This window comes from Peromyscus californicus, unplaced genomic scaffold (genome assembly GCF_007827085.1).
Source record: "Peromyscus californicus insignis strain IS unplaced genomic scaffold, ASM782708v3 Scaffold_7__1_contigs__length_154581171, whole genome shotgun sequence".
NCBI lineage: Eukaryota > Metazoa > Chordata > Mammalia > Rodentia > Cricetidae > Peromyscus > Peromyscus californicus.
The window spans coordinates 69,672,233-69,687,734 of NW_026294595.1; the positions used below are offsets into that span (position 1 = coordinate 69,672,233).

General features: G+C 48.4%; 1 protein-coding gene across 7 annotated transcripts in view; it reads right to left on the reverse strand.

The window, feature by feature from the left end:
• The window catches only part of Ext2 (exostosin glycosyltransferase 2), a 164,559-nt gene extending 149,320 nt beyond the window's left edge, over positions 1 to 15,239 (reverse strand). For 2 of the 7 annotated variants that reach the window (XM_052726267.1, XM_052726266.1), the window contains exons 1-3: positions 15,047 to 15,238; positions 5,744 to 6,309; positions 4,096 to 4,185 (exon numbers count right to left, since the gene is read on the reverse strand). In XM_052726267.1, the coding sequence (XP_052582227.1) occupies positions 4,096 to 4,185; positions 5,744 to 6,309; positions 15,047 to 15,238 (848 nt within the window). Of the gene's footprint in view, positions 1 to 4,095; positions 4,186 to 5,743; positions 6,310 to 14,267; positions 14,357 to 15,046 lie in introns of all 7 variants that reach the window. The other 5 variants (XM_052726271.1, XM_052726272.1, XM_052726268.1 and 2 more) reach the window with 4 other exon arrangements.
• Positions 15,240 to 15,502: the final 263 nt, after the last annotated feature.

Consider the following 15,502-nt stretch of genomic DNA (forward strand, 5'->3'; position numbering starts at 1 on the left):
AAAAAATACCATATGGCTGGAGAGATGGCTTTGCAGTTAGGAGTGCTTACTGTCCTTACAGCAGGCCAGGGTTCAGGTCTCAGCATCCCCAATTGTCAGTAACTCCAGTTCCAGGGGATCTCATGCCCTCTGGCCTCCAAGGGAACCTACCCACCTGAGGTGCACACAAACCCATGCAGGCACACACATACACACTTAAATAAAAATAAATCTTTGTCTAAGTACTGTCAATATTTTACGTATAATAGTGTTGTAGTTAATGCGGAGATCCACACAGGACTGTCTGCACATGTAATGAGGTCTGGAATTTGCTTCTAGATAATTGGGGGAGGAGCACATTCCGAACAGGTGGAGCAGCACCGGCCAGGAGGTGATGAAGCTGAGAGTGGGGTACAGAGGTCACTGGGCTAGCCTCGCTTCTCTTGTACAGGATTTATGTTTCCCTAACAAGTTCAAATAAATGAATATAGACACCCACAGCACAGCAGAAATATGTACAAGACATACTCAAAGGAAGACTAATAAAAAGCCAAGGTAGTAATACTCTAGAATATACCTGAGAAAATGAACATTAGTTAAGCATCCAAGAGGTCTAATATGCTCCTACTAAAGTTAAACTGAATGTGGGAGGGTGTGCATGTATGTGTGTGCATGTGCATCTGTGTGTGTGTGTGTGTGTGTGTGTGCATGTGTGTGTGTGTGTGTGTGTGTGTAAACTCATGGGGCAAAAGGACTAGAAAAACAAAATAGTTGTGACAGTTTGTCAAGTTAGCACAATGTAGAGTCAACTGGGAAAGGATTTGTAATAAGGAGTTTTCTAGATTAGGCTGGCATGTGGGCATGTCTGGGGGAGAGGAGGTTATCTTAATTATGCTACTTTATGTGGGAAGACCCAGCCACCAAGTAGGCGCCACTATTATTCCCTGGGTGTGGGTGTGGATTGTACAGAGTAGAGCATGCCAGCCGAGGAAGCCTACACCATTCTCTCTGCTCATCACTGTGGATGTGACTAGCTGCTTCACATTCCTCTTCATGTCCTCGAAATGATGGGCTGAAGCCAAATAAATCCCATACACCCTGTCTCCCCAAAGCTGCTCTGTCAGGGTGCTCATCAGAGAAACAGGGAACAAAACTAAGACACTATTCTAACGGTGAGGCGCTCTCTCTCTCTCTCTCTCTCTCTCTCTCTCTCTCTCTCTCTCTCTTTCTCTCTCTCTCTCTCTCTCTCTCTCTCTCTCTCTCTCTCTCTCTCTCGTGAAATTGGACTAAGCAGGCTGTTTAGTTTGATCCCTTACACACTTGCATGCAGCTCAACTCTTGTGCAAAATACCTATGTGTCACATGTACTGTTCCTAAAAATTCTAAGAGAAATAGGAAACATTTGAGCAGCATAAAAGATACATTTGGGTTTTGGACTACAGCTCAGTGGTAGAGCACTTGCTTAGCACACTGAAGGCCCTGGATTCTAATTCAGTTCAGATCCTTACATTTCTTTAAGCAAAATACCATATAAGCAGATAGGCAGTGGTGGTGCACACCTTTAATCCCAGCACTCGGAAGCCAGAGGCAGGTGGATCTCTGAGTTTAAAGTTAGCCTGGTCTACAAAGCCAGTTCCAGGATAGCCAGGGACACACAGAGAAACCCTGTCTCAAAAAACAAAACAAAACAAAATATCATATGAGCAAGCACATCCACGAATTTGGACTTCAAAGATCTAATCTAATCCACCTGCCTTCTAATTCCAGAGCAGACATCCAGCTCCATCTGATGCTACTGTACACTCCTCCAAACACACAAGCAAGGACAGAGGACAGAGACTTAAAAACAAGCCTATGACTCCTCCCACACAGAAAGCTACCAAGGCATCAGAGTGAAACATACGGCAGCCAAGATGGAGGCCAAGCACATGCTGATGAGAACAAGCTCGCCTTCTGGTTCTAACACCCAGGCACCAACTACTAAAACTCCAACAGTCTTCTGCCCATTTGGAATCTTCTCACATTTAACACTTGATTAAAAATAAAGATCAGTGTCACACACAGAGCATACAGCAAGATCCCAGCAGAAGCAAAGTGTCCCATTGGGCATGGTGGCACACGTCTTTAATCCCAGCACTCAGGAGACAGGTAGGCCATGGATCTCTATAAATTTCACAGCCAGCCTGGCTCCAGGCCAACTGGGTCTACATCGTGAGACTATGAAATTTTTAAGTGAAATGTTCCAAACAGAACAACAGAACCGAGCCCTCCTAAAGCACACCCCAAACAGGAGGGGTAGACACTGCACCCCAACAGCTCCTTCCTGCCCTCAGAACATCAGCAACTATTCGGGCCTCAGCGAGGGTCCTGGGCCCACATACACATAGCCTATTTCATTTTAACACCAGTGGGAGCAATCATTCCCTTAACATTTATGTGATGTTAGTTCTCTCAGTTCTACAACCTTAGAATTTGATTATCCTTCTTCTGCCCGTATTCCTTACACATTTCTGCTTTTCTAGGCGTCTATAAAAGCAGCTCAATCAGGAGGCCAGTCAGGGATAGCCTGGGGGGGAACTGCTTGTGCAGACTTGTGTGGCCACACTGCCCTCTGTTGTCCACAGGGCTCTCTGCATGTGTGGCAGCCACACTGCCCTCTGTTGGCCACGGGGCTCTCTCTGCCTATGTGGCAGCCACACTGCCCTCTGTTGTCCACGGGGCTCTCTGTGTGGTAGCCACACTGCCCTCTGTTGTCCACGGGGCTCTCTCTGCCTATGTGGCAGCCACACTGCCCTCTGTTGTCCACGGGGCTCTCTCTGCCTGTGTGGCAGCCACACTGCCCTCTGTTGTCCACAGGGCTCTCTACATTATTATGTGTCTTCCAGACAGAAAATCAAAACTGACTGGAGGCAGCCACTTGAAGCCTAGGTTTAAATCAACCATCTGGGCAGACACATGACACAGTGTATATTTCCACAGATGATAACGTTAGCCTCTGAGAACACAGCTGGTCTCAAGATGAGACTTCTGTCAGTAACACTGATCTCAAGTTCAGCATCATCTAACAAGACTGTGGAATAAAGGAAATCCGCCCACACACTCTTACAACACTCCTGTAACCTGAACACTGTCCTGAGCTGGGGCCAAACTTTCTGCTTTCCTAAAAGCAGTGAGCCAAACACTGAAAGAGGAGACAAGCGCAGCGCCTCATTCTGGAACTTTCCAGGAGCCTTGGGCTAAAGTGAGTCAACTGATGCATGAAAGGGCCGAGAGGCGTAATGAGTGAGCTCGGAGTCAGGAGCATGACCGCTGGCCACCTCTCCCTACTTCGGCCTGTTTGGGAAGCTTTACCAGAAAGGAGGAAACAAGGGAGAGGTGAGTGGGGATGAGAAGTGAGGTGGGAAAAACAGGGAGAGGAGGGGAGGAACTGGCCCATCAAAACACAGGCAGTGATGCCCTGAGCCCCCTGGCTGCCCTCACAGTACAGGCTTCGGGGACCTTTACACATCCACCCTTCTCTCCTCAGGAGCTACAGGACCCCTTTTGGCAAGTGAGCCCCAATTCAGAAAGCATGGATGGACACCATTATCCTGAACCTAACTGGCTTGGGAACTGGATGCTACACTTGAAACTAACACCAGCCCCGACTAGGAAAACAAGACAGTTCTTCGAGCTGTCCCAGGACCCCAGCTCCAACTGCTTCCACAGGTTAACAGCTTCCAAATTCCTGTCTTAAGGAGAGAAATGCCTCAGAGGATTTTCTAGTTTAATAAGCAATTCTGATCATAAAATATATCCCAGCAGGTTCGGGAACCTAATTCCTTTATCTATCTATCTATCTATCTATCTATCTATCTATCTATCTATCCATCCATCCATCCATCCATCCATCCATCCATCTATCTATTGTAAGATAGGTTTCTCCCTGTGTAGCCCTGGCTGTCCTGGAACAGGCCTCAAACTCAAAGATCCGCCTGCCTCTGCCTCCCAAATGCTGGGATTAAAAGCGTGCACCTCACCTGCGTCTAGGAACCTAATTTCATGGAAATAAATGATTCCTATTTAACTTCCCTAATCCTCAGAAATCCATCATAGGACAGCCTCCCAAATGCTCACCTGTCTCTGGGGACATCCAGGGCAGTGTTGTAGTCTGGGGGACCTCCAGGCAACATGTTGAACAGCAGGTGATTTGTTCCTCGATCCCACCTATTGAGAAAGCAAACAATTCAGAGTCTACACTTCAACCATGAAGAAAAGAGGGTATGATGATGCTGGATCACATGTGCAAACAGCCCAAGCCTGCAACAGCGCCACCTGCTGAGACACAGGTGTAAGTAGCCACAACAGCAAGGCCTCCCAGGTGCAAAGAAACTTCTGAACACCCAAAGGGACAACAGGTTTAAAAAAAAACAAAAAACTGGAAAGGTGTATTTCCAGCTCGTCTGCTACATCATCATTTCTGATCATTTAAACATAAAAATAAACCCAAAAACCTGAAACTCACCTAAATGCTCAAGAAGCAAAAGTTGGGCTGGAGAGATGGCTCAGTGGTTAGGAACACTGGCTGCTCTTCCAGAGGACCCAGGTTCTAATCCTAGCACCCACATGATGGCTCACAACCATCTATAACTCCAGTTCCAGGGAATTCAATGCTCTCTTCTGGCCTGTAGGACACCAGGCACTCATGTGGTACACAGACATACACGCAGGCAGAACATCCATACGCGTTTAAATAAATAAAAATTTAAAAGAAACAAATGTAAACAAATTATAGGCAGCTGATTAAATATATACAGAATATCCATAAAGTAGAATAGTACACAACCTTCAAAATTATATAAAAAAAGAATGTGAGGGGCTAGGGAGATGACCCAGTCAGTATAGTGCTTGCCATACAAGCCTGGGGACCTGAGTTCAATTCTCTGCACCTTTATAAAAGCCAGGTGCAGAGGAGCATGCTTGTAACCCCACTGCTGGGGAGGCACAGACAGGAAGATCTCCGGACTCAATGACCAGCCACCTAGCCAAATGGGCAGGCTCCAGGTTCAGTGAGAGACCTGTCTCAAAAAAAAAAAAAAAAAAAAAAAAGGGTAATAAAGACACCCAACATCAATCTCTGGCCTTTGCATAGACATTGTGTGTGTGCATTCTAGTACTCTCATATGCACGTGCACATACACACGTGCACACACACACACACACACACACACACACACACACAGTTAAATTATTTGGAAAGATATTCACAATACATTATGAGAATTGAAGCTTCTTTGGAGTATGACCACATGATGCCATTCCTGGCCAAAAATGTTCATAATTATACACACATAGCAATTTCATACCAAAAACAAAAAAAAAGACTGAATAAGCCCACTGAAACAGTAATAGTGGTTGCCTTTTAGAGGCAGAGGATGGAATAGATCTTACATTCCTTTTGCTGAGCTGCCTTTCCAGGCTTTTCACAGCAAACAGGAATGACCAGAGTGCCTGGGGTAGAAGGCTGTGCCTTTTAATCCACAGGGAGAAGTACAGGAGGAGAGAGCTTCCTTTAGTTCTAAACTCCACTAAGCCACAGGCCACTACAGCTGCAGGATGGCAGCCCCACGGCCGGCACTCACAGCACAAACCTCCTGCTACACATCAGTCACTCACACACGTGTGAGCTGAAGCATCTGGGGGGCACGTCAACAGGGGACACACTCCCGTCTCTCCCCTTCCCTCTAGACTATCCCTTGGGCTCTGGCGGCTAGGTGTCAGGTACCTGGAAAGCTGGGCCAGAGCCTGTGCCGTCTCCTTGATGCGAAGGGGGTTCTGGTTCAGGACGTCGATGGAGGGGACAAAGAGGCAGGCCCGGCTGATGTCATCCGTGTAGTAGTCACTGTCTGAGATCGCCGTCAGCAGCTCGTTGTACTCCCGGGAGATGGTGCTGCTCACTGGGACACCCGCGTCATCCACGTACTTTTTCAGGGGATAGATGTACACCTTGATTTTGTTCTTTGGGTTGAAGCCACAGCGGTAGACATCGAAACACGTGTGCATTCTACAGCTGAGGTCCCCCCGCTCCGGGATGGGGCTGGCAGCTGGCAGCCTGACCACAGGCACTTCCCGGATGCTGCGCTTCTCCACACCCCCGTCACTGGAGGACTCGATGGAGTGGGGCCAGAACTGGAACACGCCTGTGGCGATGAGGCCCAGGAGGACGATGGAGAAGAGGGTGACGTAGTAGAGCCGGTGCTTGGTCTTCATTCTGGGGATGAGGGCGGGACCCCGGATGTTGTACTTGACTGACGCGCACATGACGACACAGATAGCCTCCTCCTCACACACCTGGTCGACAAAGACAAACGTGGGAAAAAGCAAATGTTTAGGATGGCAAGCAACACCCTGAAAGGATTGGATCGTTCAACTTTTAATACGTTTATTTACTTTCTCTCTTTTTTTTTTCCAAAACAAGGTCTCACATAGCTCAGGCTGGCCCTGAATTTGCTACATAGCCCATGATGGCCTTAATCCCCTGATCCTCCTGCCTCCATGTCCCAAAGTCTGTGATTATAAGCACAGGACATCAAAATGACAAGATTTTTGACACTGCTAATGTATGCAAATATGTATTCTTACATATAGGATAAATTTAATATTTAATGCTATACATAAATATATAATATGTCATATATAATATAAAATTATAGCTATGCCCTAGTTATATTCATCTTTTAAATTTATACTTATCTGTATAAGTATTTTTGCCTGTATACATGTCTGTGCACCATGTGTGTGCCTGGTGCCCATGGAGGCCAGAAAAGGACATTATATCCCCTGGAACTGGAGTTACAGATAGTTGTGAGCTTCCAGGTATGTGCTGGGAATGGAACATGGGTCCCCTGGAAGAGCAGCCAGTGCTTTTAACTGCTGAGCCACCCTTCCAACCCCAACCCTATGTATATAGATAGATAGATAGATAGATAGATAGATAGATAGATATAGAGATATATATGTATTTATATGTGTATATATATATATTTAAGCATAAGCCAAGAAATGTTGGGCCCTGGGAAGGAGGTGCTGACCCAAGAAGAAAATTCTAAAACAAAATAACTACAGATACTTATTTTGAAACATTCACCTGACCTACAGTGACAGTTTACCTGGACCAAAATGATGCTTTGTAACTCTAAAATCAGTTTCCATTCATTCACTCACTCACTAGGTACTGTGACAGAGACAAGGCTGACCACACCTAGAGGAGCCTCCAACCTAGTGAGGGAGAGAAGAGGAAGCCAAGTGATGCAGAGTGTGGAGCTGGGTCAGGGGCATCTCAGAAGAGCAGCGTCCACTTTAAATCTAACGCATGTTGGTATCTTATAATGAAAGTAAAGGCTGGCTCGTTTCACTGAAAAGCATTCAAGTGAACCCAGCAGGAGAACCAAAGTAAGGGAAAGAGGAGGGGGACAGAAGAAAAGAGTCATTGTGGTCAGTCCAGATGCTGACAGCTCCTCCCATCCATGAATATGCACAGCAGCATTTTGCAACTCAAGAGCAGAAGCCCAGGTCCTTCCCTGCAAGTCCCCACAGTCTGTCACTTACATAGAGGACATTCTGAGACTTTGAGCCTGGGTCCCAAGAAACCTCAGTTTCTACAACTGTCCTCTTGGGAACTCTTACTACACAAGAGTTTGAACAACCAGTGGATGGTACCCTCAGATATCCACACTGTCCCCATCAAAGGCCACATGCTCATTGTCACTCTAAGCCACTGCGTTTTCGTGGTCAGTTACACAGCAGTAGAAAAAAATCAGTAAACATCATGGGCTGAGACAGAAAAGAAACCGCTCAGTGCTCAGCAAAAAGGCAGAATGCTGGCTAGTCTTAGGTCAACTTTACACAAACTAGAGTCAGCTGAAAAGACAGAACATTAATTGAGAAACTGCCTCCATAAGAGCCAGCTGTAAGGCATTTTCTAAATTAGTGATTGACGAGGGAGGGCCCAGCCCATTCATTGTAGGTGCTGCCATCCCTGGGCTGATGGTCCTGGGTTCTATAAGAAAAAAGGCTGAGCAAGCCATGGGGAGCAAGCCAGTAGGAAGCATCCTTCATGGCCTCTGCATCAGCTCCTGTCTCCAGACTCCTGTCCTGTTTCAGTTCCTGCCTGCATGGCGTTTGATGACGAACTGTCATAAGGTACTGTGAGTGAAATAACCCTTCCCTCCCCAACTTGTGTTTGGCCATGGTGTTCTGTCACAGCAATAGTAACCCTGACTAAGACAGGCACACTTGCCCTGCAGACCATAACATAAGGTGCTTACCAAGCCAGCTTCCCATTGCTCATGCCCAGGTGCTGTGGGTGGGACACAGCCTGGAGTGTGATGGATGGCTGCTACAGACTGACCAGGGACTGCAATGGGCCACACCGGCATTTCAAGTAGAAGCCCCAAACTACAAAGGGCCCCTCAAATACTGATTTGCCAGGGTAACTCTGAGCACAGAGGGAAGTTATTGAAAAACCCAGAGGTTTGCAGCGGGCTTATCAGTCATTTTCACTTTGGCTAAATAGAGTGTCCCCACCCCACCCCATCACCGCACACACTGGAAGACTTTCCAGCCTTGAATATTGCAGTTGCAATCACTGCCAGTCCAGGTGGGAGGGAAATGTGCCATTGTCAAAAGTGATTTCACTCAAATCTCTGAGACCATGAATCAAAGTATGCCCAGGAATCAGGACTCATGCAGAAGTCTATCCACTTAAGCTCAAATATCATCATCTTTGGGGTATATGTGTTAGCCACTCAATATATGCTAAGTGCCTCCATAACAGGAATAGAAGTTCCAGAGGTATCACCTCTCTGACATCCTAACAGTCAGCCCACTGGCCCCAGGCCCGGTGTGTGCTATGGCTCTGCCTCCCCGGATGGCCCCCAGGGTTTGCAAAGAGGAAGAGTTGAGGCAGACAATGTAGCCCACCAGCCCACGTGCAAACTTTCCCAACAAGCTCTCATGGTCTACCTCAATTCTAAATCAGTAGTTACCAAACGCCACAAGGTGAGCACCCAGGGGGATTCACGGCCCGCCACTGCAGCTCATCCTTGTTGGTCTAAATGACTTGGAAACTCCACCACTGAGCAAGGTAGCCAAGGCAGCTTATGGTACATAGTCAGTCTGAGACCTTTGCTAACTTTAAACAAACTCCTTTCACACAATGGTTTTCCAACCTTTCAATTCACACTATGAAATCCACTTTTGGGCCAGAAGACCAGAGAGGCTGCCCTCAGACCTTCTCCACTCTCTCTGTTCCCCCAAACCCAATTCTCAGGGTCACCCCTAGCACTGTAACAGAACACCAGCTGCACCCTCATCTTCCTGCTGTCCACGCCTCTTATGGATCCCACAGACCATCTCCCCGGCCTCCTCTCCCCACCTTGTAGATGCAACCCAGCCCCCAACTCAGACAGACACCCCCTACTCGACCACAGGCCATGCCCCCCAGAAGACTAGGTAGGCTGTCCAGGCCTTCTCCACTCTCTCTCTGTTACCTCAGTCCCAATTTTCGGGGTTTTCCCTAGCACTGTAACAGACCATCTACCCCTGGCCTCCCCTTCCCCCGTCTCCAACACCAGCAAGCATTCCCCTTGAACACACCAGGAAAACAGGCAAAACACAGCCAACACACTCTCTGAAAATCCAGAGAGGAAGCAGAAACCAAGGAATAAAACAGCTACCCAACAAAGACAAACCCAGAAATCAGTAGCTGGGCCTATGATCACCCCAAACCTAAATGCCTAGAAGCAAGATCACAACAATAACAGCCAGGGCAAGATGTCTCCACCAGAGCCCAGCCATCCTACTGCAGCAAGCCCTGATATTCCAACACAGCTGAAGCCCAAGAGGAAGACGTTAAGACCAACTATATGCAGATGATAGAGGTCCTTAAAGAGGAAATGAATACATCCCCTAAAGAAATCCAGAAAGGCACAAACGACTGTAGGAAATGAATAAATCCCTTAAAGAAAGTCAAGAAAAAACAAACGAACAGTTGAAGAAAACAAATGAAACTGTTCAAAATCTGAAAATGGAAATAGAATCAATACAGAAATCACAAACTGAGGGAATTCTGGAAATGAAAAACGGAGTAATGTGAACAGGAACTACAGAGACAAGTTTCACCAACAGAATACAAGAGATGGAAGAGAGAATCTTGGACACTGAAGATACCATAGAAGAAATGGATACATCAGTTAAAATAAATGTTAAATCTAAAAAGTTCCTGACACAAAACATCCAGGAAATCTGGACGAAAAGACCAAACCTAAAAATAATAGGAACAGAAAAAAGGAAAAGAATTTCAGCTCAAAGGCCCAAAAAATATTTTCAACAAAATCATAGAAGAAAATTTTCCTAACCTGAAGAAGGACATGCCTATAAAGGTACAATAAGCTTACAGAACACTAACACTTACAGACTGGACCAGAAAAGAAAGTCCCCTCACCACATAATAATTAAAATACTAAACATACAGAACAAAGAAAAAATATTAAAAGCTGCAAAGGAAAAAGACCAAGTAACATATAAAGGCAGACCTATTAGAATTACACCTGTCTTCTCAATGGAGACTCTGAAAGCCAGAAGGGCCTGGACAGATGTGCTGCAGACTCTAAGAAACCAAATATGCCAGCCTAGACTACTATACCCAGCAAAACTTTTAATCACCACAGATGGAGAAAACAAGACATTCCATGACAAAGTCAGATTTAAACAATATCTATCTACAGATCCAGCCCTACAGAAGATGCTAGAAGGAAAAATCCAAACCCAGGAGGTTAACTACACCCATGAAAACACAGGAAATAAATAATCTCACACCAGCAAAACCAAAAGAAAGGAAACACACACACAAACACACACACCAGTGTCTGAGCTGGCTGCCCCTCTACACTGCTCTAGAACCATGGCCTAGTCACAGCACAGCGGGTCAAGACAGCCTGGTGAGTCCCTGCTTACCATCCGCTATGGGTACCATGACTGCCTGCTATCTGTGGCTAAGGACACCACCTGGCCACTGATACTACAGAGCTCTACCTTTCTCAGGAACTTGGGAACCCAGCTCTTTGGTACCATGAAAGCCAATCGCAGCCTGCAGGGGGTCAGTGCTGAGCTTACGTCTCAAAGGTGCCAGCCCCTCCCTGGCCATTCTATATTACCAGAGTGCCAGCCCCTCCCTGGTCATTCTATATTACCAGAGTGCCAGCCTCTCCCTGGTCATTCCATATTACCAGAGTACCAGCCCCTCCCTGGTCATTCTATATTACCAGAGTGCCAGCTTCTCCCTGGTCATTCCATACTACCAGAGTGCCAGCCCCTCCCTGGTCATTCCATATTACCAGAGTGCCAGCCTCTCCCTGGCCATTCCATATTACCAGAGTGCCAGCCCCTCCCTGGCCATTCCATATTACCAGAGTGCCAGCCCCTCCCTGGCCATTCCATATTACCAGAGTGAAGGGAGTGGACTTCCCCCAGAGGCTGGCTGAGCAAGCGGTGTTATCTCTAGCCTTGAGTAACAACCTATCTATCTGCCTCCCCAAACTTCCAATGGCTTCTTCAACACTGCCACAGCAGTCCTGATACCGCCCCTCATTTACTGGAGGCCAGAGTTTCTGGCCGTGGCTTCTACTAACATTCTGAGTTAGGTAACTCTCTCATTGGGAAGCTATTATACAGATCATAACTGCTTCAGTAGCACCCTCAGCCTCTAAACAGTGAAAGCAAGTATTAGACCTCTAACAGTAACCACCAAGAGTATACCCAGACATTGCTAAATACCCCCGAGGACAATGAACTCACCCCAGGATGAGAACCAGTAGTTTAGGTCATGGCTGCATCCAAGCTTCAAGCCTGTCCAGCTTAGGGCCAACTCCTGATATCCAGCTGGGTCATTAACTCTCGATCATGAGAAAATGTACCTGCCTCCACACCCTGTACATCCAGTTTTATAGCCCCCTACTCCACATACTTCCTCCAGCTGCTGTTAGTCCACACAGCCAGGTCCTGCAGCCACAGACATCTGAAGACTCCCCACTTAGGGGAAGCTGCCATGAGAGAAGGTGGAGGCAGACCCTGAAGCAGACAAGCCGTGCTGAGCAAAGCAACTGCCCCAGGGATGGCTCTGTACAGGCTAGCCTGGGCAAAGCAGCTGCCCCAGGGATGGCTCTGCACAGGCTAGCCTGGGCAAAGCAGCTGCCCCAGGGATGGCTCTGCACAGGCTAGGCTGGGCAAAGAAACTCTCCTCTACCTCAAAGACCTGCTGCCAGGCCGGAGATTGGGGAATCCTGAGAATCCAAGTTCTCAGTGTCCCCAGCCTCTCCATCCCAGGATTTCTTCCCACTGTGGCCTTGACCACAGATGCCAAGGCTGTGTCTTCACCTCCCCTGCAGTTCCGCCATGATGATGATTCAACTCTAATATGATCATCGCATCTGCGCCCAGCTGCAGGACATACTGCCATGGAACCTCCTGTGTTTCGTGATGTGCCCTGAGCTGGCATCTGGCTGCCCAGAACCTAGCATTCCCTGCTATGAAGGCTCCTAAGGAAGATGCCAAGAGGCAGCCAATGCCACTACCCTTCCATCACCACAGGCCATACTCTCTCAAGAGCTACAGCCACCATGCTGGGGCTGCCTCCCTCCCACCTGGAGCTCACCCCAAGCTGCCCCGGTAGGAGTCCTACAGCTGTTCTGCTAGAGTACAGGGGTTCCTGATGCCTTGCTTTCCACTGCTGGAGGGGTCCTTACTGCCATCTGAGGGTGAGCAAGAAGGTCTCAGGACATGTTCTCAGGGCTGCTTGCTAGGGCATGGTCTAGCATGGTCTGTGTTCTGCCAAACTGGGAAAAACAACATGAGCATAAGGAGCTGGCGGGAGAAGACTTCAGAAAACCCAGAGCGAAGCCAGAAAAGGGGACGGTGATGATAGAGCTGGCCAGATCACTGAGCTCCGCAAACAACTTAGTTCTGCTAAGAGCCCCAAAGATTCAGACAGAACACACTTCAGAACCAACCGACTGACAGGGAGTTGAGGCACAGCAACGCCAAACCAGCCTGGACAGTACACTCTTCCTGGCTTACGGAAGCCTTCACAGGCTGGTTCAGCACTGAACGTCTACACCAATTCTGAGAAAGAAAGCTGAGGATGTGCAAAAGCACCTGGGTCAGAATAAACACCCAAAATAAAAGAAGTGGGGGCGCATGGCAACAGGGCTACAGCCCAGGGGCAGAGTGCTGGCTGAGCATGGCCTAGGTCCCCAGCAATACAGTAGTAATAATAATAATAATAATCAGCACCTACTTGAAGGCTCACAGACATCTGGAACTTCAGTTCCAGGGGCTCTAATGCCCTCTTCTGGCTTCTGCGGGCACTGCATACACATAGTACATGTGCATGCATCTAAGCAAAACACTCGCATATAAAATAAAAGTAAATAATAAAGTAATTAAGATTAAGAAAATCAATAATTAATTAATTAATTAATCCAGGCTGGTCAGGAACTTGTCATCCCATTCTCACCTTCTGAGTTCCAGGACAGCAGGCATGCACCCCCCACCCCAGTTTATGGGGCTACTGGAGAGCCAATCCAGAGCCTCGTGCATGCTGGGAAGTCTACCAGCCGAGCTACCTCCTCCACACAGCCCAGCCCTGATAAGCCTGCGCTGAATCCTGTGTAAAAGCATCCATCTAGGCTGAAGCCGCAGTTCTTCTGTCTGTCCAGTTTCACACCATGACCTGGATCACAACAAGACTTTCAACACAGACCCTACAAATTATCATCCTTCAAACCCATCAAACTCCTCCCCTCCAAAAAAAAAAAAAAAATGCTGGGCCCCTTCATCCCGCAGTGGAGACTGAGTCACTGGAAGTGACTGTGACACCCATCTTCCACCATCAGGGTGAGACACCAGGTTCCTGGAATTGCTTAGTCCTAACACTGGCCGGAACCACCTTTCTTCCAAGCCCCAGTCAATCCACTCAGCACAACGTTCCAAGTCACAATGTTTTGTCCTCTTAGGCTTTTTGGAGATGTCCTGCCTGCTGAACTCCCACAGCCACCGCTACACTGAACTTAGCCTAACTCTTCTGGAAACAAAGTAGGCAAATAGACACAAACTCACAATGCACAACCTTGCCTGGCAGGATAATAATTACGGTTCCGGTGTGGCTAACTACCTCTAAAAATGTAGTCTAATATAAAGATACTGTTTGACTATGGCATTACATCACAGTGAATACATTAAGTACCACTTACTCCACACATCTGTTTGAAGCGCTTTACACGTATACATTCACTCAGTCTTCATCTTCCTGACAGCGCTGTGTGGCAAACTTCTGAACTTCCTGTGGTAGAGAAAAGTCAACAGCAAGGCTCAGAACCTCCAGGGTTCCACAACAGAACCTCAAGGCCGGAGTTCAGGGCCCAGCAGTCTGGTTCTTCAGATGACAACCCATCCACACAGGCTAGTGCAACCAGGAGGCGTCAGTCAGGGAAAGTGATTGCGATGAAAATCAACCGTGTGCTTTATTACCATGAATAGCCTTGAGCTCCGGAACACACAAAGTTCAGCTCAAGGAGTTGAAACATTTGGTCGATTTAAAAGAATTGAAATGGACATGTCCCAATCTCGACAACATCCACAGACCAGTAAGCGGAAGGGCCCGTCTAGACTGGCACTTCCTAATAAATGACACCAAGCCATTATTTGACTCTCAGAACTGGATACTGTTCCCACCGTCGGGAACGCATCTCCCAACTATGCTGAGCTCCCAGTCCACGCTCAGAGCTAATGGGTCGTGGGCCATCCTCCTCACCACGTCCCTGGAAGCCACCGGCCCGGGAGAGGCAAGGTGCAAGACCTCCCGAGGAATACTGGAATCCCTCAGCGCCCGGTGAGAGCAGGAAGCAGAGGTCCTGCGAGGCGCTCGGGCCCGGGGGAGAGGGCACAGATGGGGACTCATTGCAAGCGCTCCTACAGATCCCCGGGTTCCCCGAGCCCAGCCCTGAGGCCCTCCCGGCCGGCCTGCGCTCACCTCGGAACCGGCCGCCTCCCGCTCGGCCCCGCGTTCCGTCACCGGCTCTTGCCGCGGGCCGCGAGCCACGGCCGCCCGTGTCGGGTCGCGTGGAGACGGCAGGCAGCCGCCGGCACCAGGTCCGCGGGAGCCAGACGGGAAAGCGGCGCAGGCCTCCAGCTCCGCGCAGCTGACACGGCGCGCACTGCGCATGCGGAGAGGTCGTGCCGCGCCCCCGGCTGGACAGGAGGAGTCAACGCAGGCGAGCGTCCCTGCCCTGGCTCAAAAGCGTGCCCAGAGGGAGAGCCAAAAGGTAGGCACCGAGCTCCTGGGGTAAAAACTGTCAAAAGCCGCAAGCATTTTGGTCGGGCATGGTGGCTCATACCTGTAATCCCAGCACAACAGGAGGATCACCCACTAGTTCCAGGCTAGCCTGAACTACATAGTGAGACCACCCTCAACTATACAAAGCATTTT